We start from the raw sequence: 21364 nt of genomic DNA, 5'->3' as shown, positions 1-21364 counted from the left end.
CCCGGGTTGACTCTTTCTGATTCCATGAAATTTCTGTCTCAGGATGGTTTGCTCTTGGCCTGATCTCCACAGCCAAGAACAGCTTGGTTAGACTGTTTCTCTTCCGTATCAGAGGAGGGAGAGGAGGCACAGAGGCTCCAGGGAAGGGAGCTGTACCTCAGATCCCTCAGCAGCAGCACTCAGAGCACTGCATTGGAAACACTTTGGATTCCTGAACACCCAGCATTCTCTACATCATTATTTACAAATATATTTATTTACTACATTGGTTGCCTCATGTTGGAATGAAGAAATTACACGTGTAGCAGGATCAGAATATTGGGTTTTCAAAGTCTTTCCTTGCCTCAAGTCTTCCAAAAATTCTGCTTTCAGTCTGTTGAGTTCTTCTGCCAGGCTCTTCATCTCACTTGGGAGAATGTTTTTACCTAAAAGAAAATTAAAGCTGAACTTTTAACTCCATGCTTACAGACAAAATCACAGAACCACAGAATATCCTGAGTTGGAAGGGACCCATCAGGATCATCCAGCCCAGCCCCTGGCCCTGCACAGACACCCCAACAACCCCACCCTGGGCATCCCTGGCAGCGCTGTCCCAACGCTCCCGGAGCTCTGGCAGCCTCGGGGCCGGGACCATTCCCTGGGGAGCCTGGGCAGTGCCCAGCACCCTCTGGGGGAAGAACCTTTCCCTGATCTCCAACCTAAACCTCCCTGGCACAGCTGCAGCCGTTCCCTCCTGTCCCTGGTCACAGAGAGAAGTCTGAACACAGGCACAGAGCTGAGCTTTTCAGTTAAGGACACTGAGTTGCTCCTCATATAAATCTAATGAGCAAACCAGTGCAGACTGCAGTGCCCCTGTCCTTCCTGACATGTGTCCCAAAACAGTATTAAGATCCTCTTAAAATGCTGCTCTGTACTAAGTGTGTTTATTTAAGCTGTATTTAATACAATTAATAAATATACTGGTTTTAAAATCTACAAACTTCCACAAATAACACTGACTAGAGTTGTGAAGGCCATTGCCTCAGGCACACGTGCTGGGATAGAATTTCTGAACAATCTACCCCAGGGGAATTCCAGGGACTGTTTTCCATTGCCAGTTAGCACCTAGGGTAGGTAGGATAGGTAGGATAGGTAGAAGAGGTACCTTTGGCATCCCTCATTGCCTGAGAGATGACCCTCCTGCATGCCTGGTCAGCCTGATGGACAGCACTGGCTGCACAGATGGCTCGAGCTGCCTCCTGGCCAGGGCCACCAGGAAGGAAGAAAACAAGCAAACTCTTTAAATTTACTTGACTTTTGAAGTGCTTTTTGAAAACAACACATCAGCAGCACCTCAGTCAGCACCCAAGGCTGTGCCCTGAAGCCCAGCAGTGCTACCTTTTGCTCCACATCCTCCTCGTTTGGCCTCTCTGGATTTTCCAAAGCAGTGGTCAGCAAATTCATGATCTGCTCACTAAGAAAACAAACAACAGACTAAACCACAGCAATCAGACACTGATTTTTTTCTTCTATTTTGTAATAACGATGCTACAGAAAAAAAAAAGCAAGTTTTCAGTTAAATTTTTGAGGCAATCAGTGAAACAATCTGAGATTAAAAACAGTTGCAACTCACATTATTTCCAGTCTTAGTGTTTCAGACAATTTACAGAGATTTTCAATGAGAGGGCAGGAATGCAGTGAGTTTTGAGGTTAATTCTACAAGGGATGGTGGCTGTGAGCTCCCAATGAGCCTGAATTCTGTGTAACTGCCTGGTTCCCAAAAATCACCACTGGGAATATTTTTTACACACTCTGTAGATACAATAAGAAGCTTCTACCACTGAAAATAGCTCTTAGGGAAAACTCTAGGATCAATCCAGTAACATACTTGTCCTCTGAGATGCAATCAGAACTACTCAGAATGAGGCTGTGCTGCTCCCAAGTGTTTTTCCTGAGATCTGGCATTTCTATTTTCCTTGCCATTAAATGTATTGTCTGCTCAGGCACAGGATCACTTCTGAGGCGATTCCTCTGCAGGCAGCATTCCAGTGGACACTCTAAAAATAACTGGCAGAAGCCCAAGGAATCTAAAAAGAACAGAACCACAGAATTTTATCTTTAAACAGTTCAAGTAACAATTTCTGAGAGCAACATGCAGGAGAAGAGCTCTACATGAATGAGGAGCTTCTGCACTGGTTCTGAGCATGACATGAAAACAAATCTAGGATTTGTTTCCAAACAAACAGGGAACATACTTTTACCTTCAAGGCTGCACAAGCAATGTCTGAGATCAACACACGGAACCATGGAATGGTTTGGGTTGGAAGGGACATTAAAGACCATCTCATTCCTCCCCCTGCCAGGGGCAGGGACACCTTCCACTGTCCCAGGCTGCTTCAAGCCCCGTCCAGCCTGGCCTTGGACACTGCCAGGGATCCAGGGGCAGCCCCAGCTGCTCTGGGCACCCTGTGCCAGGGCCTGCCCACCCTCACAGGGAACAATTCTTTCCCAATATCTCATCTAACCCTGCCCTCTGGCACTGGGAAGCCATTCCCTTTGTTCTGGCACTCCATGCCCTTGTCCAAAGTCCCCCTCCAGCTCTCTTGGAGCCTCCTTATGTACTGGAAGGTGCTTTAAGGCTGCTCTAGGAAGGATTTTACATGATCTACCAATTTATAATAAGACAATAATAAAGTTACACAGATTGCTACTATATTACACATATCCAGCAATTCAGAATAACCAACGCTCCAAGAGAGCACTTGAAAGAAAGCAGCTGAAGTGCACCGAATTCCCTACAAACAGCCCCATGCCGAAGAACAAGGAATAATTACATTTGCGGGCCAGCTGGTACACCTCGTACCGCATGCTCTGGTAATAGAAGTTGTCATCCAACAGGAGGACGAGCGGCCGGGAGGCGGCTCCGGCGTCCCCCTCCGCGGCAGGCAGCAGCCCCTCCCGCCGGCAGCAACCCAGGAAGCGCTCCCAGCCCGGCTGCGCGGGGCCGGGCAGCGGCGCCCCGGTGAGCAGCGCCCGCAGGAATCCCTCCAGGCACTGCAGCAGCTCGCGGCGGCTCCGCTTCCAGCCGGGCAGCTGTGGAAAGAGGAAGGGGAGAGATCACGGCCCCGCATCGCTGCTGCTGAGCGCTCCCGCCCTCCCCGGGCCAGCCCGTGAGGGCCCCGGCCCAACCCCGGCTCCGCGGCGGCCGCGTCCCGTTGCCTGGCAACGCCGGTCGCATACTGGTGACGTAACCGCGGCGCTCCCGACCGGCCAATGAGCGCAGCGGCACTGACCAACGGGGACGGCTCGAGCGGGCCCGCCCCCGGCGCGCGCGGGCAGAAGGCCTCCGGCGGGATGAGCTCGTCGTAGGCGAGGAGCGCGCAGGCCCAGCCCGGGCGCTGCGGCAGCCGGCGGCGCAGGGCGCGGGCCAGGCTGGATTTGCCGGCCGCGGGCAGCCCGCACAGCAGGCACAGCCCCACTCGGGCGCCGCCGCCGCTCCCCCGCTGCTGCTGCTCCGCCGCCGCCAGCGCTGCCGCTCCCGCCGCTTCCGCCGGCGCTGTGCGCATGCGTCTCCGCGTCGCGCGGCGCCCCCTGGCGGGCTCGGCTCAAACGCAGGGCCAGAAACGGCCCCTGTTACGCGGCTCTGGTTTTACCCTTTTTTTACCCAATTCTGGTGTCACAATAAACTCAAGAATTTGCTTTAGTGACCCCCGAGCGTCATCCCCGCAGCGACTTTTGTGGTGATCACAAAACAAAGATACAACCAAGTGTGCTGCCCCTGAGGATTTATTTTAAATTGTAATGTAGTAAATAAAATCAATGTAATAGGATACTTGCGGTCTAAATGATAGGGATATTTAATAATAAAAATTGGAGATTCTGAGGGATTAAGGAAGAGGACACTTCTTTGGAAGACAGACTTTTTGCCAGCAATCTCTTTTGGGTTCTTTTGTCCAGCCCTTCAGTGATGTGGCCATCTGAGGGGTTGGAAATATTTTCTTGGTGAGGCAATCCTATCATTTATTCACTCTTTTTTCCCAGTTTATACTCCCAAATTTGCATGAAGACAAGCCGGGTGTGCTTTACTCCCCAAGGACAGGTGGACCCATATCCACAGCTTTGTTCTTTTGGTCTCTGCACTGCAGCTGCTTCTCCATTCTGGTGGAGACTCTTTTCCCTGGATTTCCTGGATCCATCCTACATGGAGACATTTGATGGGAGGCCCAGTTGGACAAACAGTGTCACTCCATACATCCTCTTTTAAATCGGTGCTGGTTTCTGACTGTCCCATTTAGAAGGACAAAAGTTAATGTGTTGCTTTTGTAGTGGAATCAGTTTCTAGGGAAAATCTCAAGCTGCAAAACCCAGTAAACGCTGAACCACTGTGGAGCTGTACAGTGTATTTCCCAATATCCCATATTTTCTGTAACAACAGAGAGGGATGGGTTCTTTCAGACTCTGAGACATGACCTACAGACCTTCTGGTGTCCCCATGTGAAGTTCCTTTTACAGACTACCTGAAATGGAAGCTGACTCGGCTGGTGGGAGGTGAGAGGTGCGCTCTGGGCCCCAGCTTTGGTAGGGCTGGTGGCAGGCAGGTGTCAGAGCAGGGCACAGGGACTGTCCCCAAGCCTGGCTCCGCAGGCCCTCGGAGTTCCTGGCAGTGTCCTGAGGAGAGGACAGCCCAGGAGGGGAAGAGCAGATCTCCCATCTTTGAATTATGTCTGTGAATAACTGAATTCACCTCTCTGTGGCCTGAGAGTGAAGCAGCACCGTGGGAGAGTCCTGCTCTCTGACACTCTCACAGGTTCAATCCTGTGCAAGTTGAACTTCAGGTTCTGATTTACGAAACCAAGAGGTGAGGTAGAGGAGGCACAAACACAGCCAGCAGCAAGTAGCAAAACACTGGGATATCACCAAATCTGTGTTCAGTGCCTCTTGGCACCCAGTCCTTGCCAGAGGGACCTGCTTTCCAAAGGCATTTTGGCTGCACAAGGAGAGCACTGGAGCATTGAAATCCTCTCATTTGTCTTTTGGGTCAGTTACTTGTCAGCACTGATTGAGGGTTCCCAAGAAACATTTCAGACAACTGGTCTAGGTGGGACTGGGGGTCGTTGAGGTCCTGAGGAAGCTGCAGGAAGCTGGGTTTGGACTGGCTGCCTGAAGTATGGAAAACACACTGGGTTTAGTATTTCATGCCTCGAGACACCTGACATTGCTAAACTGGTTCTTTACCATTTTTAAACAGTTTCTATCATTTACACCTAACTCTCTCTGCCCCTTTCTCTCCCTTGCAGCATTTACCTGCGTTTATGCTGTTATCTAAACAAGCAGTAAACCAACATTTCTCCTTCAAGCCTTTAATCTATTATAGCTCATGATGCTGCATGAAAAATCCCCCTAAGCAGGACACAAAACATCAATAACTTCACTTACAGCAACATAAACATAGGAAAGATGAAGTGAAGAAGGTTTTAAATACTACAAACCTTGTACCAGGAAAACGCAATATGGTAAAAATATTGTGACTTGATGGGGTAGGCTGGAAAAGACATTGCAGAAAATCAGGTTAGCAGAAAACACAAAGTGTAGATAATTACACAGTATTAAGCTAATGGCATTTTAGAACTAATTCTCATTTGCTGGGACTTTCTTCATGTTCTCTTGCAACACTTTGTTTTGATAATTTTTATTCAGTTTTAGCAGAACTACACCCACAGCCTGGCTAAGCAGCATTTCCAGTGTTTGGCTGAAGAATTAATACAAGTGGTGTCAATGTATCAGGAAGTCATGGTTAACTGTGATGGAGAAAAGGCACTGTGCAGTTTGGATCACCCAACATGAAACAAGTCTGCATCTATCTTACCTGATTATTTCCTGTGTCAAGACTTGCTCTGTTGCCTTGCTTCGGCTGCTCTGCACTGTTATCCCTGAAACAGAAATCACATCAAGAAATCCCTTCAGGGATGCAGAGTTTTCCAAAGACAAGGCTACAGCTCAGAGATCTAGATTCTGCTTTTGAGGCTATCCTTTTCTGTACCTGACAAGCAATTTCAATATGCTCTGCCCCCACGTCTGTGCAATACAATTATCAATAACAATTAGGAAAATGCAATGTATTTGGGAAAAAATGCTTGAGAACTGCCAAGAGGAGGATCTGGACTGTACTACCAAGGAGCAGGGGTTGAGCTGTTAAACTCCCCAGTACTGCTGTTAGCAGGGCAGTTTTGTCTTTAAGGAGGTGTGGAATTCTTTGTGTAGATAAAGCATCCCTGGTTTGCTGCACTGACCTGCAGCACACTGTCATGTATTGGAATAGCACCTGTAAGAAGGGAAATACCTGTGCTGTCCCCTGCTTTTCCTGCAAACTTTTCTCCTTATTGCATCACGCTTCATTACTGCTGCTGCAGCAAGGATGGCTACTGGCAGCACGAGGAAGAAGAAAATCAGCAGTCCATCCCGAAGTGATGTATCTAGGGAAAAAGAATTGAAATGAAGGAATTTAAAATATTAAAGCCTTTTTTTTGTTGTTGTAAAATGTACAATCTTCACATTGTCGTAGATTAAAATCAGTAACTTCACTGAAATTTATAACATGCTACAATCAGAAAAGTAGGATTTGGCCTTATGGTATTACAAAAACTTTCTGCCTTATCCACCCTATATATATATGCAACATTTATCCTTTTCCATAAATTTTTTTCAGTAATTCTAAAGCAGACAAATTCATTTTGTATTTTGGTATTTGCTTACCTACAATTGATCTTCACGTTTGCTTTACCTCCCTAAACTTTTAATAAATACAAAACATTTTCTCCCTTTCCCAAAGTACAAATTTAGTAAAATTCAATAAAGTTCCACAGAAAGTAACACAGATTTTCCTCAGAAAGCTATGGATTATGAACTTTGCTTTTAGACAAAGAGATGGAAAACATTTCATGTGTAAAGGCCAGCAAAAGCTACTTCCTTATCAAATAATAATGTTTGCTCTTCAAGTCAGTTCATGACTAAGTGTCTCATGTGGTAAACAGTTGAAAAGACACTGTTATTAGCAGATTATTTTATCAGTCCCTGGGGCAGAATGAGGGCCAGTTTCAGTGTCCTACCTGTGTGAGCTGGACCACTGTCAACACTGCCACCGTAGCCAGACTGGTTACAGAACGGAGGGGCCCATCCCGGGTTGCAGTGGCAATTCCCATTGTTGTTACACACCTACAGCCCGAAGAACAGGGAGTCATGCATGAGTCAGGCAGGGACAGTTGCCGTTGTTGTCACACACCTACAGCCCAAACACAGGGATTAGTCAAACACCACCTCCCTGAGAGTGGCCACTCAAACCTTCCGTACGGATTTGGAGTTCCACTCTGTAATCGCACGTGGAACCAAGAAATACTGCAGAGTACTGCATAGAAATACATGGAATATTAACTGGGAATAAGCTCTGCCCCTCCATAACATCCCAAACCACTGAGTGATACTGATGCCCCATGGTAATTCTCTCTAAGTTAACATTTGTGTTATTTGCCTGCAATAAATCACAGTCCAGAGACCTTCTCAGTTTTACAACTTTTGGACTCCATTTTGATTTTTCATAGTGACATATATAAATCAGGAATTACTAGACTGTCATCCTCAAAGGAATATTTTCCTTTTACAATTCACCAGCTCAGTAATATTAAAAAATTCCCTTGGGAAATTCAGAAGAAATGCCTCTCAGTGTTAGTGCAAAGAGGTTTGCAGTGTTCTGGCAACACGAGTTACATGTAAAAAAAGTGGATTTAACTTTTAATACAGATCAGGAAAAAGGAAAGCCACTTGCCTGGTTATTGCTTTAATGCAGGGAATTTGCACAGTCTAGAAACAGGACATGAAGCACCAGATACTCACCCCATTCTTATTACACTTCTGCTTTACATCACAGTTGTAGCCCAGATATCTTGCATCAACACATTCAAAACCTACACAGGCCTGGAACAAGTAATTAGTGCCTTGCAAACACAGAACTTAAAAAGTCCCATCCTTTTATAAATGTAAGTGTGTATGTTTACAAGTCTGCAGCTTTCACTTACATGTTAAGAAAAAGGGCTGATACAACAGCCAGTATTTCAGAATTTTATGACTTTGTCTTGGGTTTGCTTACCTCTGTGGATGCATTTTGATGGAGTAATTTGAATAACTGATAATGTAGTTCACTGTAGCATCCCCATTTTTGAAGAGCTAATTAATGGTTTGTATGTATTGATCTGAAAAGATTTTTATTTTATTATGGCATATGAACAAGAGAGCCATGTAATGCTTTTGGAAGTTCAGAACTTTCCAATCAGACTATATTCTGTCATGCTGCTGTGATTCCTCTTACCTTGTTCTCTCCACAGGCTGTCCCATCATGAACTTGAGCAGGATCAGGGATATCTGATCCTAAGTCAAAGTCAGAGGACCAGCACAAAACCCCGGATGCGTTATTGACAACGCTCCAGGCAGGAAGGTTTTGAAGACTGACAGATGTGCACTGGAGCTTCCCACACAGACTGTGCCTGAATGGAATGAAGGACACTCAGAGACAAGGTGAACAGATAAAAATCAGTATTGGTGCAAATACACCAAACATTCCAACCTTTTAGCTTGCATTTCATGAAAATATACTTTTCAATCTCTCACTTTAAGGCTTTGTAACAGAATATATTTTTTATATTGAAGATTTTAGGATTGGTATTTATTTGGTGGTGACTTACTGGACAGGACATTTCTTGTACACTCCACCTTTCATTCCACAGTTTCCAAACCTATCTCCTTTAATATTTGCTTTTTCAAAGCATATATCAGGTGCTTTTCGTGCCCCTGTACAAAAAACCAGTGAATCTCAGTAAGCCACTACATTGTCTGAAAAACATAGGAAAAAGAAAACTTGGAAATGTCTATCAGGAGACTACAAATGGGTTTACATTAAATGAGAACCATACCTTTCCCATATATAGATTCACACTGTGAATCAAAGCTCTGGCACACTCCATAGTAGCAATAAGCCTTGCTGTTGCTGCATGGGTGACCATTCATGATGTAAACATCATCTGGGCAGTAGGCAGTGCTTCCATTGCAGTATTCAGGGAGATCACAGACATCTTGTTTTGCTCTGCACTCTGCTCCTGCCACTTTAAACTAGGACCAGAGAGGGAGGACACTTTTAGTTTCCAACAGAGGAAGCTCTAGTGTGGAACAATGACAACTGGGAACATTTAGTTGTTCTAAGGAAGGCAAATTCTCCTCTTACATGCTGTCTTACTGGTGAATGCCATTTGAAAATATGTCAAGAGGACTAGGACAGCTCTTTTCAAACATTAAAAAATCCTAGTGAATAGTAACAATTTAGTTAAATAAAGCACTGTGTACCTTGCAGTTTTTGCAGCACAGTCCTTGAGCACACTGTGAGCCAGGTGTGAGTTTGCAGGTCGCAGCATCACAGCAGGGGTTGGAGCACTCCTGAGAACAGCCATGGAAAGGGGACACTATTTCAATTTTTTTCTATAGCTAGGAAAAGTACCTCATCAGTCCACGTTGGATGGACAAGCCAAACTTTAAATAACTGTCTGTGTCATGTTCTCACGTTCTTCTGCCCTGAAAGGAACCAGCAGACACTGTTGCTGTGTTACTTGTACAAGTCATCAGAAAAACACCTGTTTTGATGTGTTGTGGCACAGGGATGCCAAGGGAACCAGGGTTTGCTGTTTGATTTATTGATTTTTGAGACACTTTTACTTTCTGAAGAGTGAGCCAATACATTCTTGGAGGGACATTTTGACAATGCAAATGTGACTCTCAAAAGTCATTTTGTGTAGGCAAAGCTTAAGGGTTACAGTTAACAAACCTGTACGTGTTCTATAGATAAACAGTCTCTGTCATGGAACAGAAATATCCATGATGCTAAAACCAAACAAAACAGACTCTGCTCTGAATCTCACTTCTTTCTCAGCAGTGCCTCAATGTTCTGTGAAGTCCAATAGCCCTTAACTAAGTCCACATCAAAATCAAAGGATGATTTTAAACTTTTACTAAAATTTATCTCAATACTGCTTGTAAAAATGCAAAATTACAAGAAAACCTCCTCAGATAATATTGCAATTAGGTATGTCAAAAGGCCAGGATTATACAGAAATAAACATAACATAACATAACATAATATATTAATATACAACAAGTATCCAGCTCAATTTCATGCATTACCTGTGGTTTGCCACAGTCACATTCTTCATTGTTATCAACCACATTATTACCACAGACAGGTTCTTTGTACACATTACTTGTTTTGGGAGGATTTCTGAGGCAGTTTCCTCCTCCATTTAGAATAAAGGCCTCAAAATCATCAGCGCTACAGGTGCTGAAATTCCTGGACCCACTGGAAATCATAATATTTTATTATTATAAATATTTTGCTTACAGGAGAACATACAACTCAAGCTCTTAAAACATCGTTGTTCTATCATAAATATTATATTTCATAATGCTAGGAGATCATGAGATAGTTAATTTTTATTTTCCTTTGCATCAAAGTGCAGTACCAGAAGTTTAAAATACTACTATAATATGAATGCTTTTAGAATCAGAGAGACCATCAGAGTATCTATTCTGGTGTCCTGTAAAAAACAGGCCTTAGAAATTCCTTTTCTATACTGAGCCTAAAAATGTTTGATTAAAAAATATTCTCAGAAAGGTATTCATCTTAACTTGGAGTCCTAAGAACTGAGGAATGCACCTTCCTAGAGTAGTTTTGTCCAGTGTTCAGTTACCCTGATTTATTAATACAACTGTGGATAAATAAAATATTCTGATCTTTTTCTCTTAAGGGGAACCAAAGAACAAATGAACTGAGGGAAAGATAAGCCAAGAAGGTTTTTTTTAATTAACTGTTAAAAAATTTGTTGCATATTTGCACAAACCCAATGAGTATACATGAAACATTCTCAACAGGCTGAAAAAAACCCCAGCAACATACTGTGATTAAAAAAAAAATAAATAAGATCCAAATATATTTTTAGGAATGCTACAAATATAGAGTGATTGGGTCAGGAAACAGTTAACATTTCAAATAAATTAAAATTACGTCAAATCCTAAATCAGTGAATCCACCTTTGTGATTAAATTTTTCAAACAACTCCCCATTCACTAAAGTTCTTCCAGATTCATAGCAGCTTCACAGCTTGTAGGGCATAGTCACTGCAAATAAAATAAATTATTAAAATGAAATAACTGGAAATCTTACTTATCTGTGCTGTGCATGATATAGGATGCAGGACACCTCTTATCATCATGTTTCATTCCGAGATTGTGCCCCAGTTCATGTGCAACTACTGTGGCATGACGTAACATTTTGTTATGATTCAGCTAATAAAGAGAATCAGGTTAAAAAAAAAAAGGGAAACTAAAGAAAATGCTGTTTGTACCCAGAGATCTACTCCCACCACAAGCTCTCAGGGACTATGAAGGCAAAATACTAAATTGTACTGCAAGGTGAAAGAAGCAAGGATTGACAATTTGTCACTTTATTTTCAGGGAGGGCCAGATCCTGCCACTCCTTCCCTGAGGATCATATTCTGGATAATAAATTGGTCTAGATCACCACTGCAGGTTTCTCCCAGCTGAAATTATTCTGTGTGATTCTATTCTATTGTAACACCATTAGACACCAAGTTTAAAGGAGTCTTCAACAACGAATGTACTGTTAAAGAACAGAATCTGCTTCTGAGATTGTCCACAAGGTTGTGGCATCCATACTTTAAGGACAGGAATCTCTGGAGTTATTGGTTCTGCCCCAAGGGTGGAGAAAAAAATAGTTTTGTACAATTTTTTTTTGATTTTTTGCCTGTTTACAGCCTGGTTGTCAGGAATTCCAGACACTTGAGACTATGGTGCATTATGTTCACTTTCTATATATTTAAAGAGCGAAAAAAACACCTTATTTTGTAGCTGCATTCCCCTCCCAAAACCCCTGTGGTTATGAACTTTAATGGTATAAGGATAAAATTACGCAACACTGAGTTAGATAAATCACAAAAGATGACCCAAAGAATTCGTTGAATGAGTCAAGTGGGCTGCAATTTGACAAAGAGAGAAATTGGGAAGTACTTGGAAAAAAGAGGTGTAAAATGTGCACAAGTCTTTACATAAGAAACCCCATGAAAGAAACCATCCAACTCCAAGACCAGGGTGATTTGGCCAAGTAGGTCCAGGATCAGTTTCTTCCATACCCAAACTGTGATGTACTTACAGTGCTGATTGACCCTCCCTGGACATGTGAGCACACAGTACCCACAAAAGCCATTCCAATGGATCCACTGAAAGAGCTTCTCCCTCTGCAACAGAAGCAGTTTGGAGGTGGTGTTAAGATGGGTTGAAAGTTCATGATTTCTACTAAAAGACACTGATGAGTTTGAAAGGAATATTGCAAGGCAAAATTTGGTCTTCCTGAAGTCAGGAAGGAATTTATCACCACAGCAGGGTTTCACTCCAATTAATAATGGATATCTGAATAAAAGCTTGAAAATAATGATCCATCACCTAAGTCTGCTGTGTCAGTGCACTCAATTACTGAGTGGCTGAGGTGGGAAGGGACCTCTGGAGGTCACCCAGTCCCTGGAGTTGATTAACTCTTAAGAATCCATTATAGTTTCTTGTCATTTTTCCAGGTTAAACCAGTTTGGAAGTGCAGAGAATTTTATTCCAGGTATATTTTAATTAATACACAACCCCCAAATCATATACATTAACCCTGCCAGCATGGCTGGTTTTCTCACCTAGTGCAAACTCACATTATGAGGTGACCAACGTCATTTCTTGAGCGCTTCAGAAGATCCTTCTGTCTCCAAGAAACAAATCTACTCAGCACATCTCCAGCTGAACCATTCATTACAGATATGTGGTTGGCATCTGTCCAAATCTCTAATCCAACCAAAACAATCTGGATATTTAATGCTCTATACATCTGAAAAAAAAAAATGATAATTAATGTCCCTTGGCTGTTCTGATGGAATTCTGAAAGATGACTTCATTACAACTGAGTAAACAATAAGCTGAACATAGTGACCAAGACATAACTTAGTTTCTTTGAAACTAAATATATATTTGTAATTATAAGCGAAATATAAAATATTTATAAAATGTAAACGAAATAAAAATATTAAGAATATAAAACTAAGTGTAACTGGAAACAATCTACTTTATGAAAGTACCTAAACATATCTTTGGGAAAGACCATGTCCATTTCTTTCCTTAGCTAATTGTCTTGAGGAGAATCTGGGAACAGATCAGAGAGCTTATGGAATTGTTCATAGCACTGACAGTTTTCTTAATAACAAACGACAAACATGAGAAATACTCTTCCAAAAAATGTAAAACATACTGAAGGCTTCATGTTCTTGGAGAACAGAAGTGGTTTAAAACCATCTTGCAACTCTCCCCCTGCTTGCACCTCCACAAGGCTTGTGCAGAGACTGGTGATGTGCCTTAACTGTGTTACGAATTGTTGTATAACTTTCAAATACATTTTTGGAACTCTATTAGCTGCTCTTCTGAAAACTATGATAAAATAGAAATTACTGAACCCAGGCAATTTATCTGACCTACCCCATCAACATAATTAATCAGCTCCACTGTTTCCTTTTGCACTGCAGCAGGATCAGAATTCTTCAGCAAAAACTGTAAAATACCATAACAATGTCAGAGGAGAAAAATTAGCAAAATAATAAAATGTATTTAGTGTTGGATGATATAATTACCCTGTTGTGATCCACAACCACAAATAATTCTACATAACTTTTCTGGGGCAGGACAGCTCGCTTCTCCTGCAAATTAGAAAGCACAGTAAGTTAACGTAACAAGTTCGAGGTATTTTACTTATCTTTCTTATGACTTTCACTTCACGTGTTTATAAAGCAATGTTGCATTTCTAATACGAGCTCAGTTTGTCTTAGATTACCACATAACCATCTCTGCATCAGTAATTCACACCGGGTCAGACACTGGGATGCGTGAGCTGCCATTCAGCTCATGCCTTTTGTGTCCTATCCATGGCTGTCCTGGGCAGACTCTGCTCTTCCACTGCAGGATTGCTTCAAGCTGTGTGAGATCCCCATTGTGCTGCTTTTCTGTTCCAGGATTCCCTTAGCAGGGCTCCCACCAGCTTGGTGTCCATGAAAATGAAGGCCACAAGGAAATGTCCTGCCAGGTCAAACCTACCTGCAGTGATGCTGTCCAGAGCAAGAGCTCTGGAGATGCCTTGGACTGCAGCTCAAGGGAGAAACAGAAATGTATTTACCCTGAGGAGCCTGTCCCTGCTGGAGGTACTGTTTGATGCAAATGCATATTTCACAGACTGCTTCACAAACATCTCGTGCTCCAGGCTGCCATTCAGCACCCCACAGTGGAAGGGGATACCCTGCACATCTTCCAGTTCATAAAGCTCATGTTCAAATGTGCTGGATGTGCTGAGCGGCTCCATTCCGTACCATTTGCCTCCAATGTAGAGAATTCCCCTAACAATCATAAAAGAATGAAATGTTATTCCATCATTTTTCCCTCATGGTTATGACTAGGTGAATGAGTAACAGCTGGATACTTAAACACTATGTTGAAATAAATTATTATTTTAAATTCTATGAATATGGGGGTAAGTTCAAATGCCCAGTAAAAGATGAAACAGAACTTATTTAAAATACTCAATGGTGCACTTCTTGAATCAGAAAAGAAGGAGAAAAAAGAGAATAAATCCAAATTGTTAGCAAATGAGTCTGGATTGTGGGTACAGAGCTGATGCAAATGGTCTCTTTAAGCCCTTTTCTCTATTCATTTAAAGGAATGCCAGGAAATGTCCTGATTTATTGTGAGTGATGTCTCACTGCGAAACTTCACCTGAAAGATGCATGGGTGAATTTTATCCCATTTGTGATTTTATTGTATTTGAAACACAAAAAATTGGTTCAAACTTGATCAAAAATTTTTCATGGAAATGATTTGTCTTTTGAAATGTGCCCATTCATAAGACAAAGTAACTTGCAGGAATGTTTGAAGTTCAACAAAACCTTCATCAGGTAAGATTTTTTTTCTACAAAGGTATGTCAGGTCAAGACATTCACATCAACTACTAGAAGGCTCAGTTCATGCCCAGGTTCTGCCTATATTTATTACGGTTTCTATCACCTTTTTTTTCTGTGAAGGAATTTTGGAAAAGGGGGAAAAAGTGGGAGTTGAGGAAAACTACAAAACCTGTAACGAGTTTCAGCTTCATCAAAAGGTGAAATATTAAAAAAAAATAGCAAGAGGAAATACCTAAGGCCATCACATGTGCTAAGAGCAAGTGTGGAGTCAGCAATTCCTTCAACAGTGCCGTGATAATAACAGTGTGTCTGAAATGCAACAAACCCACATAATTAGTGACAAAACAAGGTGGTTGCCTTCAACTGCAAACTCATTTTCTAACTAACCATATTATTTGCATGACATCAGGGCTGGCTGTTAGAAATTTACAGAGTTCCCTACTTGGAAAGTAATCCTGACCTTCTTGGAGGAGAATATCACTTGACATGAGTACCTAAAATAGCTTTTGGTCCCTTGGTTCTAGAACACAGCCAGCTTTTTAGTTTAGTCCCATAATCACCATCTGTTATAAAAATATTTTAATATACATTGCTCATCCTGTTCTTAGAGTCCTCTCAAAGGCTGCTCTGAGAAGATCTTTCATGCACAAATGACCCAATTAAGTCTCACTGAGCTTACACGAAGTTTAAAGTTGAAATTAAATTTAGAAGTACTTACAAGGCTTGTTTGATACAGGATTTAGAAACTATAGAGCTTTGATGCTGCCATTGTACTTTAAATTGCATATTATGCAAAGGTGGTTTAAATTCAGGCTTGGCATAATCTCCTGGCAAATCCTTTCACACCTTGGGAAACTGGGATGCTGGGAAACAGCCCAGTCCCTCTTGAACCTCATGTTTAGATCACTGGTAACTGTTAAACAGAAATTCTACACTGTGAAAACCAACAAGTCTCATTCCCAGCAAATATGTTTTTTCTTGGCTTCCCTGGTTTGAGGAAATTCTGACACAAAGGGGAAGGTTTATTATGTACAGTACCTCATTTTTGGATGGTGTTGCCTGCAGTTTCCCATTTTCCCCATATGTGTACAGCTTAAAGTCGTCACTAAGAAGTTTTCTGGAAACAAAAATAAACTACTGCTCTTTTAATGGTCCAGAAACAAGTCAAGAGTCCTGGTAAGTGCTACATTCTGTTAGTAGCACACTCTACACTAAATTATTATTAAAATCCAGGCACAAGAAACAAAATGCCTTAAAATGAGCTGGAGACTTTTGAAAAGAACTTATTTTGAAACTTATTATTACATATTTTAACTAAAATATGTATAGAGAGGAATCTAAGCAGATGCAGTTGCATAAAGCCTGGCCTATTACAGGTTCAGGAATGAGGAACAAGAGAAAGAGAATTTTTTTTTTCAAATACAACACTACATAAAATCCCTACCCCGCTAATAAAAGGCTAATGTTGAACTGAATTCTAATTTTCCCTGAGGATTTTCTGAAATGTGCTAATTTGTGCTGCTAATAAAAAAACAAGCAAAATTTATTTCTTCATGGCTAGAAAAAATTATTATTCCCTTCTATTTGCAAGATACTACCATAACAGAGACACTATATTTAACACTATTTACCAGAGTCATTTTGTAATTACTACAATCTGCCATTTAAATGGTTTCTTCTGAATTTTTCCAGCATAAAAATGCTTGTCTGTAAGCAACTAACCCTGAAACAGGACAATTCGTTAGAACACTCTATCACATACTTATTTTTCTTCAGCTTTAGGAGATATGTTCCATTTCTGGTTTTAACTGAGTAAGAAAGATTGTCATCTGAATGCTCCTGAAAACAAAACAAAAGATATCACTTAATGAGGTGATTTTTCTACGTGTTTTTTTTAATTCCATGTTTTGCTTGACAAGACAGGCCCAACTACTGTGTATGTTTTAAGTAAAAAAATACAGATTCCTAACCCCCAGGCTTCCATATTTCAAAGTCTCAGCAGCACACTGAACCTTCTTTCCTCTGTAAAGTTTAAATTCTATTAATCTATATTTTCATTTAGACAGGAGGGCACAGCCCATGAATGCCCTCTTTGCTAAGTACCACGTCACGCTTTGTGGCACTCCTTATGTAAATCAGATAAACGACTCACAGTCTTTTATCTCCTAATTGGTTTGCACAAAGATGACTCATGCTATTTCATTAACAGTTACTTCAGTAAATGAACTCCGTATCTGGCACAAAGGTAAGTTACCTCAGAACTGAAGAGTTAAGGCTCAGGTTTTCATCTCTTAACCTGTGCCACTCTTTGGGTGTTACATGGTTGAAATCCTCTGGTTATTATCCAAAGACCAGAACATGGACAGCATGGATGTTAGCAGAAGTTCAACATCTAATCTGACTCAGAAGAAATGGAAATATTCTTCAATGTTCCTTCTCACTTCTGTCTTACAAGGTCATTAACAGGATTAGAAGTTTGGAAGGCACTTAGAGTACAATCACAGGCCTTTGTGGGGACAAATTTACTTAAAACTAGTTGAAAACACTAAGAAGAGAGAGAGTGGGGCACATTTCTTTACAAAAATCTCTATATACCATCCATTGTGTGTGTGCAGTATAGGACAGTACTGGGAAAAGCAGCAATATCAGAAGAAAAGAAATCAGAATAACAAACCTCATGGGAAAATGGGTGATGTTTCTCTCTCCCTGTCAGACTCCGAGGAATGATTATTTCTAATGTAGAAAGTCTGGATGTGTGTTGAGAAGATACACCTAAAAATAAAGTTTGAAACTGGTAAATAATTAGAAAGGACAAGGCATTATGTTGGCATCTGCACAATGGTGATTGCCAAAAGACCATTCTGATCCAGCCAGAAAAAAAAAAGAGTGAAATAGTTCAGGAATGATCAAACTGACTTTGAAAAAAGTTACTTCAAATTAAAGCTGGGGTCTTCTGGAGCACACAAAGAAAAATTATTACAGTATTTAAACAAAATCTTAATTCTCTCATATTCTGGATTATTAACTTTGTGACTTTGTCTGTCATTTTTTCTTCCATGACTGACACTTTTAACCTGATGTACCACAGAAAATTGGTGCAGCTGGCCTTCTCCTTTCGCCATTGTCCTGGATAAGGAATACTTTTAGTTGTCCTCTGGATGTAATTTGTCCACCTCCTGTGTGGAAGAAAAGTTGGCTCACCACACTGCCTCCTGCCATTGCCTAATCTTACATTTTGTTTGTTCTAGCAACAGTCAGATCTTTGCAAAAGGTTTGTAGCCCTTTACATGATATCAGAATTATCTCCAGAACAACATGCTAATGCAGGAAGCTAAAGATAAGAAGCCTGCCAAGTATCTGGTTTCAGGTAAATGGTTTTATAAAGACAAAAACAATCTTCAGTGACTTTTAAAAAAATTGTGTAAAGTTTAATTCATCTTCCTTTTTCTTTTTTGCTCATCAACTGGTTTGATCAACAGAGACACAACTATTTGCTTTTAAAAAGAATCAACAGTAACATGGGTTTTAACAATGGAAGTGGTTTCTTCCTTATTAAATTGTTCTTTTATAAGGAAACAAAGAGATTTCTCCACACTTAGAGTAGTACAGAATCACCCTCAGCCTCCCACATTCCTATGAAAGGAATTCATAATTGCACAAAAGTCACACAACCAGCCATTCAAAGTGAGGAGGATTCTCCAGTGTAATGATGATCTCTCCCTGTTAGATAACATCAGGATTTTTAAAAGCTAGGTGCAGGTAGCATATGTTTAACAGTACAGTCTGCAATTGCAATCAAAATGTGGAAGTTGCTATTAGCAAACAGTCTGAAAACAGTATCAGCACTTGGTATTTACTTCTGATTTTGCTCTTATTCTTCAATAGTTTTATTATCTAAATGAAAAAATCCATTCTGTTTCATGAGTCAAGTGTATGTTGAACTAACCATGGAGATGCTCTTTCAACAATTCAAATTTTGACACCTGAAAGCAGGAAACCATCTTTGATGCATGTCATAAAAATATGACTTTTTAAGAAACATTACAGGTATTACATTTAAATCTAAAATGTGAAGCCAAATCATAGAAATGAGTTAATGAAGAATCACAATGAAATTGCAGGAATTGCCCTCACATGAGTGAAGAAGAAATGTTTTTCTACAGTCTCTACAATTGATGAGAGTGACAGCAACTGCAGTTGTCACAACCAGTGTCCTGCACAGAAAATGATGTATTTACGTACCTACTACAGCCTGGAGGAAAAAAAAAACCACAAAGAACTCAACTATAAAAAGTTTCAACCTGTAATCTCTCCCAAGATTCTCTCAATGAGCAAGGCTGCACAGGGAGAGCTGTGACTTGGTATCAAAGGTGTCCATCACTCCGATCAAGGTCCAAGCAGACTTGGAGAAACTTTCTGAATATGTAAAAAAAGAAAGCTTACCTTTTATCCAGAAAGGTTTTCCAGTAAAAGTTAGTCCAAAAGTGAACAAAAATAGGCTGTGCATTAACATGACTTCCTGGAGAAACTACTCCAGCATCCGAGCTGGCTCTGGCTGCTCTGCAGGAAACCAGAAGAACGAGAACCGTCTGCTCCGAAGGTAAACAACAGAAAAAGCTCTCCAATACTGCATCTCTGCTGAGGAAATGGGAAGTAAAATTTAATCCATTAGGCTTGCGAGAAAACTGGTCAGACAGCCTAATGCAAATAAAAAGCAGCACATTCTTCAATGCTGATTGGAGAAAGAGCACGTCCCGTGCCGGGATCAAGCTGGTTTATTTTAAAGGACTTTCATCCCACAGTGAGATCATATGAGATTAGAAACATAAAGTATTGCTACTGACAAATACAGTGTTTAGGATGTTTATCCTGGCTACTGCCAGCTCAGTAAAAAACTAGTGTGAATCAATTTACTCTCTGAAATTTCAGCTTGTCTTCAATTTTTTCAACTTTACTTTAAATATTATGCATAGGAACACATGAAAATCCCCAAAACAGAGGTTTTACACAGTCCCTTCTATGTTAAACACAACTGTCTTCACCAGAAGTCTGTAATCCTGTGCAGATCATCACTCTTCCACTATCAATCTTCCATGCAACCACATTGCCACCAAAAGCAGAAAAGAAACCCTTCTAAAACTGGTTGAATTTGCAGCGCATTTCAGAAGTATCAAGCACATTTAGAAACACAAAAAGGAGACTGAGACAACATGCTCAAACATTTACATTAATTAATTTTAATTAATTCTTTGATTAAAACAGAGAAAATGCAGTTTTCCATTGCTACTAAATCCTCTAAAACAACGTCTTAAGTGACAAAAAGCAGGATGCTGGCTGTATTTGCTATATTAGCTTGTGCAAAGCCCGTTCAGGTCCATTTCCTGACAGTCACATACCCAGAATATCCTGAACATTCCTGCACCAAGTACCTGGTGGAAGCAGAACTTGATACCCTCATGCGCTGGGTCTGTGTCTACCACAGCCTCAGGAGCAGCATTCCCCAGCTCCAGAAGCTGAGATCCTACTGAAAATTAAATGAACCCCATCATTTATTTATGGCCTCATTTATTCATAGCCTCTGTCCTGTGTGGTGCACTATCAGGACACAACTCGGGAGAATCCCGCTGCTCCAATTTTGACGTTGTTACCAAATTTCACAGAATCCAAGAATCATTTCAGTTGGAAAAGACCTTTGAGATATTGAGTCCAGCAGGGGAACCTGTTCAGTGCCCGATCACCCTCTGGGGGAAGAACCTTTTCCTAATAGCCACCCTAATCCTCCCCTGGCACAGCTTCAGGGTCGGTTTCTTCTCCCAGGCAACCAGCGACAGGACAACAGGACATGGTCTTAAACTGCGCCACAGGAGATTTAAGTTGGACATCAGGCGGAATTTCTTCTCAGAAGGAGTAATTAGACATTAGAATGGGCTGCCCAGGGAAGTGCTGGAGTCGGGAGGTGTTTAAGGAAAAACTGGACGTGGCATTCGCTGCCATGGTTTGTTGACACGGTGATCTTGGGTCACACGTTGGACTCAATACTCCCAGAGGTGCTTTCCCCGCGAATTAATTCCGGGTCCCTGGGTCCCTCCGCCACTCCCGGCCCGGGACAGCCGCTCCCCGCTCCAGCCCCGGGCGCTCCCTCAGGCGCTTCCCGCCGCGGCGCAGGCGCGTCCCGGCCGGCGGCCGCCGCTGAGGGTCGCTCGGTGCCGCTCCCCGGCTGGGGGGTCCCCGCCGGGCGCCGCCCGGGGCTCCGCGATGTCGAGCGGCTGCGCGGCGGTGCCGGAGGAGGAGGCGGAGGAGGG

The 21364-nt window shown here is 41.8% G+C and overlaps 2 protein-coding genes across 4 annotated transcripts; both read right to left on the bottom strand.

The window, feature by feature from the left end:
* Nucleotides 1-225: 225 nt before the first annotated feature.
* Nucleotides 226-3545, bottom strand: PSTK (phosphoseryl-tRNA kinase). Its single transcript, XM_042019524.1, has 6 exons — nucleotides 3273-3545; nucleotides 2814-3072; nucleotides 1868-2066; nucleotides 1378-1453; nucleotides 1145-1238; nucleotides 226-425 (listed from the first exon to the last, which is right to left on the bottom strand). The coding sequence occupies exons 1-6, from the start codon at nucleotides 3543-3545 to the stop codon at nucleotides 238-240; spliced, it is 1089 nt and encodes a 362-aa protein (XP_041875458.1). The 3' UTR covers nucleotides 226-237.
* A 202-nt stretch (nucleotides 3546-3747) lies between these two features.
* On the bottom strand, nucleotides 3748-21209 carry LOC121660262 (disintegrin and metalloproteinase domain-containing protein 9-like). Of its 3 annotated transcripts, XM_042019521.1 has the most exons (23): nucleotides 20492-21209; nucleotides 19506-19697; nucleotides 17737-17834; nucleotides 16825-16901; nucleotides 16101-16179; nucleotides 15295-15371; nucleotides 14285-14501; nucleotides 13746-13811; nucleotides 13594-13665; nucleotides 12780-12952; nucleotides 12239-12323; nucleotides 11234-11355; nucleotides 10198-10369; nucleotides 9367-9456; nucleotides 8940-9135; nucleotides 8712-8817; nucleotides 8339-8513; nucleotides 7867-7947; nucleotides 7086-7191; nucleotides 6320-6452; nucleotides 5846-5909; nucleotides 5469-5521; nucleotides 3748-5139 (listed from the first exon to the last, which is right to left on the bottom strand). In XM_042019521.1, exons 2-23 carry the CDS (start codon nucleotides 19573-19575, stop codon nucleotides 5061-5063), a joined length of 2391 nt encoding a protein of 796 aa, XP_041875455.1. In that variant the 5' UTR covers nucleotides 19576-19697; nucleotides 20492-21209; the 3' UTR covers nucleotides 3748-5060. The 3 variants fall into 3 exon arrangements, with proteins under 3 accessions (XP_041875455.1, XP_041875454.1, XP_041875456.1); XM_042019520.1 differs by having other exon boundaries at nucleotides 19506-21209; XM_042019522.1 differs by lacking the exon at nucleotides 7867-7947 and having other exon boundaries at nucleotides 19506-21209.
* Nucleotides 21210-21364: the final 155 nt, after the last annotated feature.

This window comes from Corvus kubaryi, unplaced genomic scaffold (assembly GCF_017639235.1).
Source record: "Corvus kubaryi isolate FWS band 111438036 unplaced genomic scaffold, C.kubaryi_AGA036_p1.0 138, whole genome shotgun sequence".
NCBI classification, from domain to species: domain Eukaryota; kingdom Metazoa; phylum Chordata; class Aves; order Passeriformes; family Corvidae; genus Corvus; species Corvus kubaryi.
This window is presented reverse-complemented; position numbering and strand designations above follow the sequence as displayed.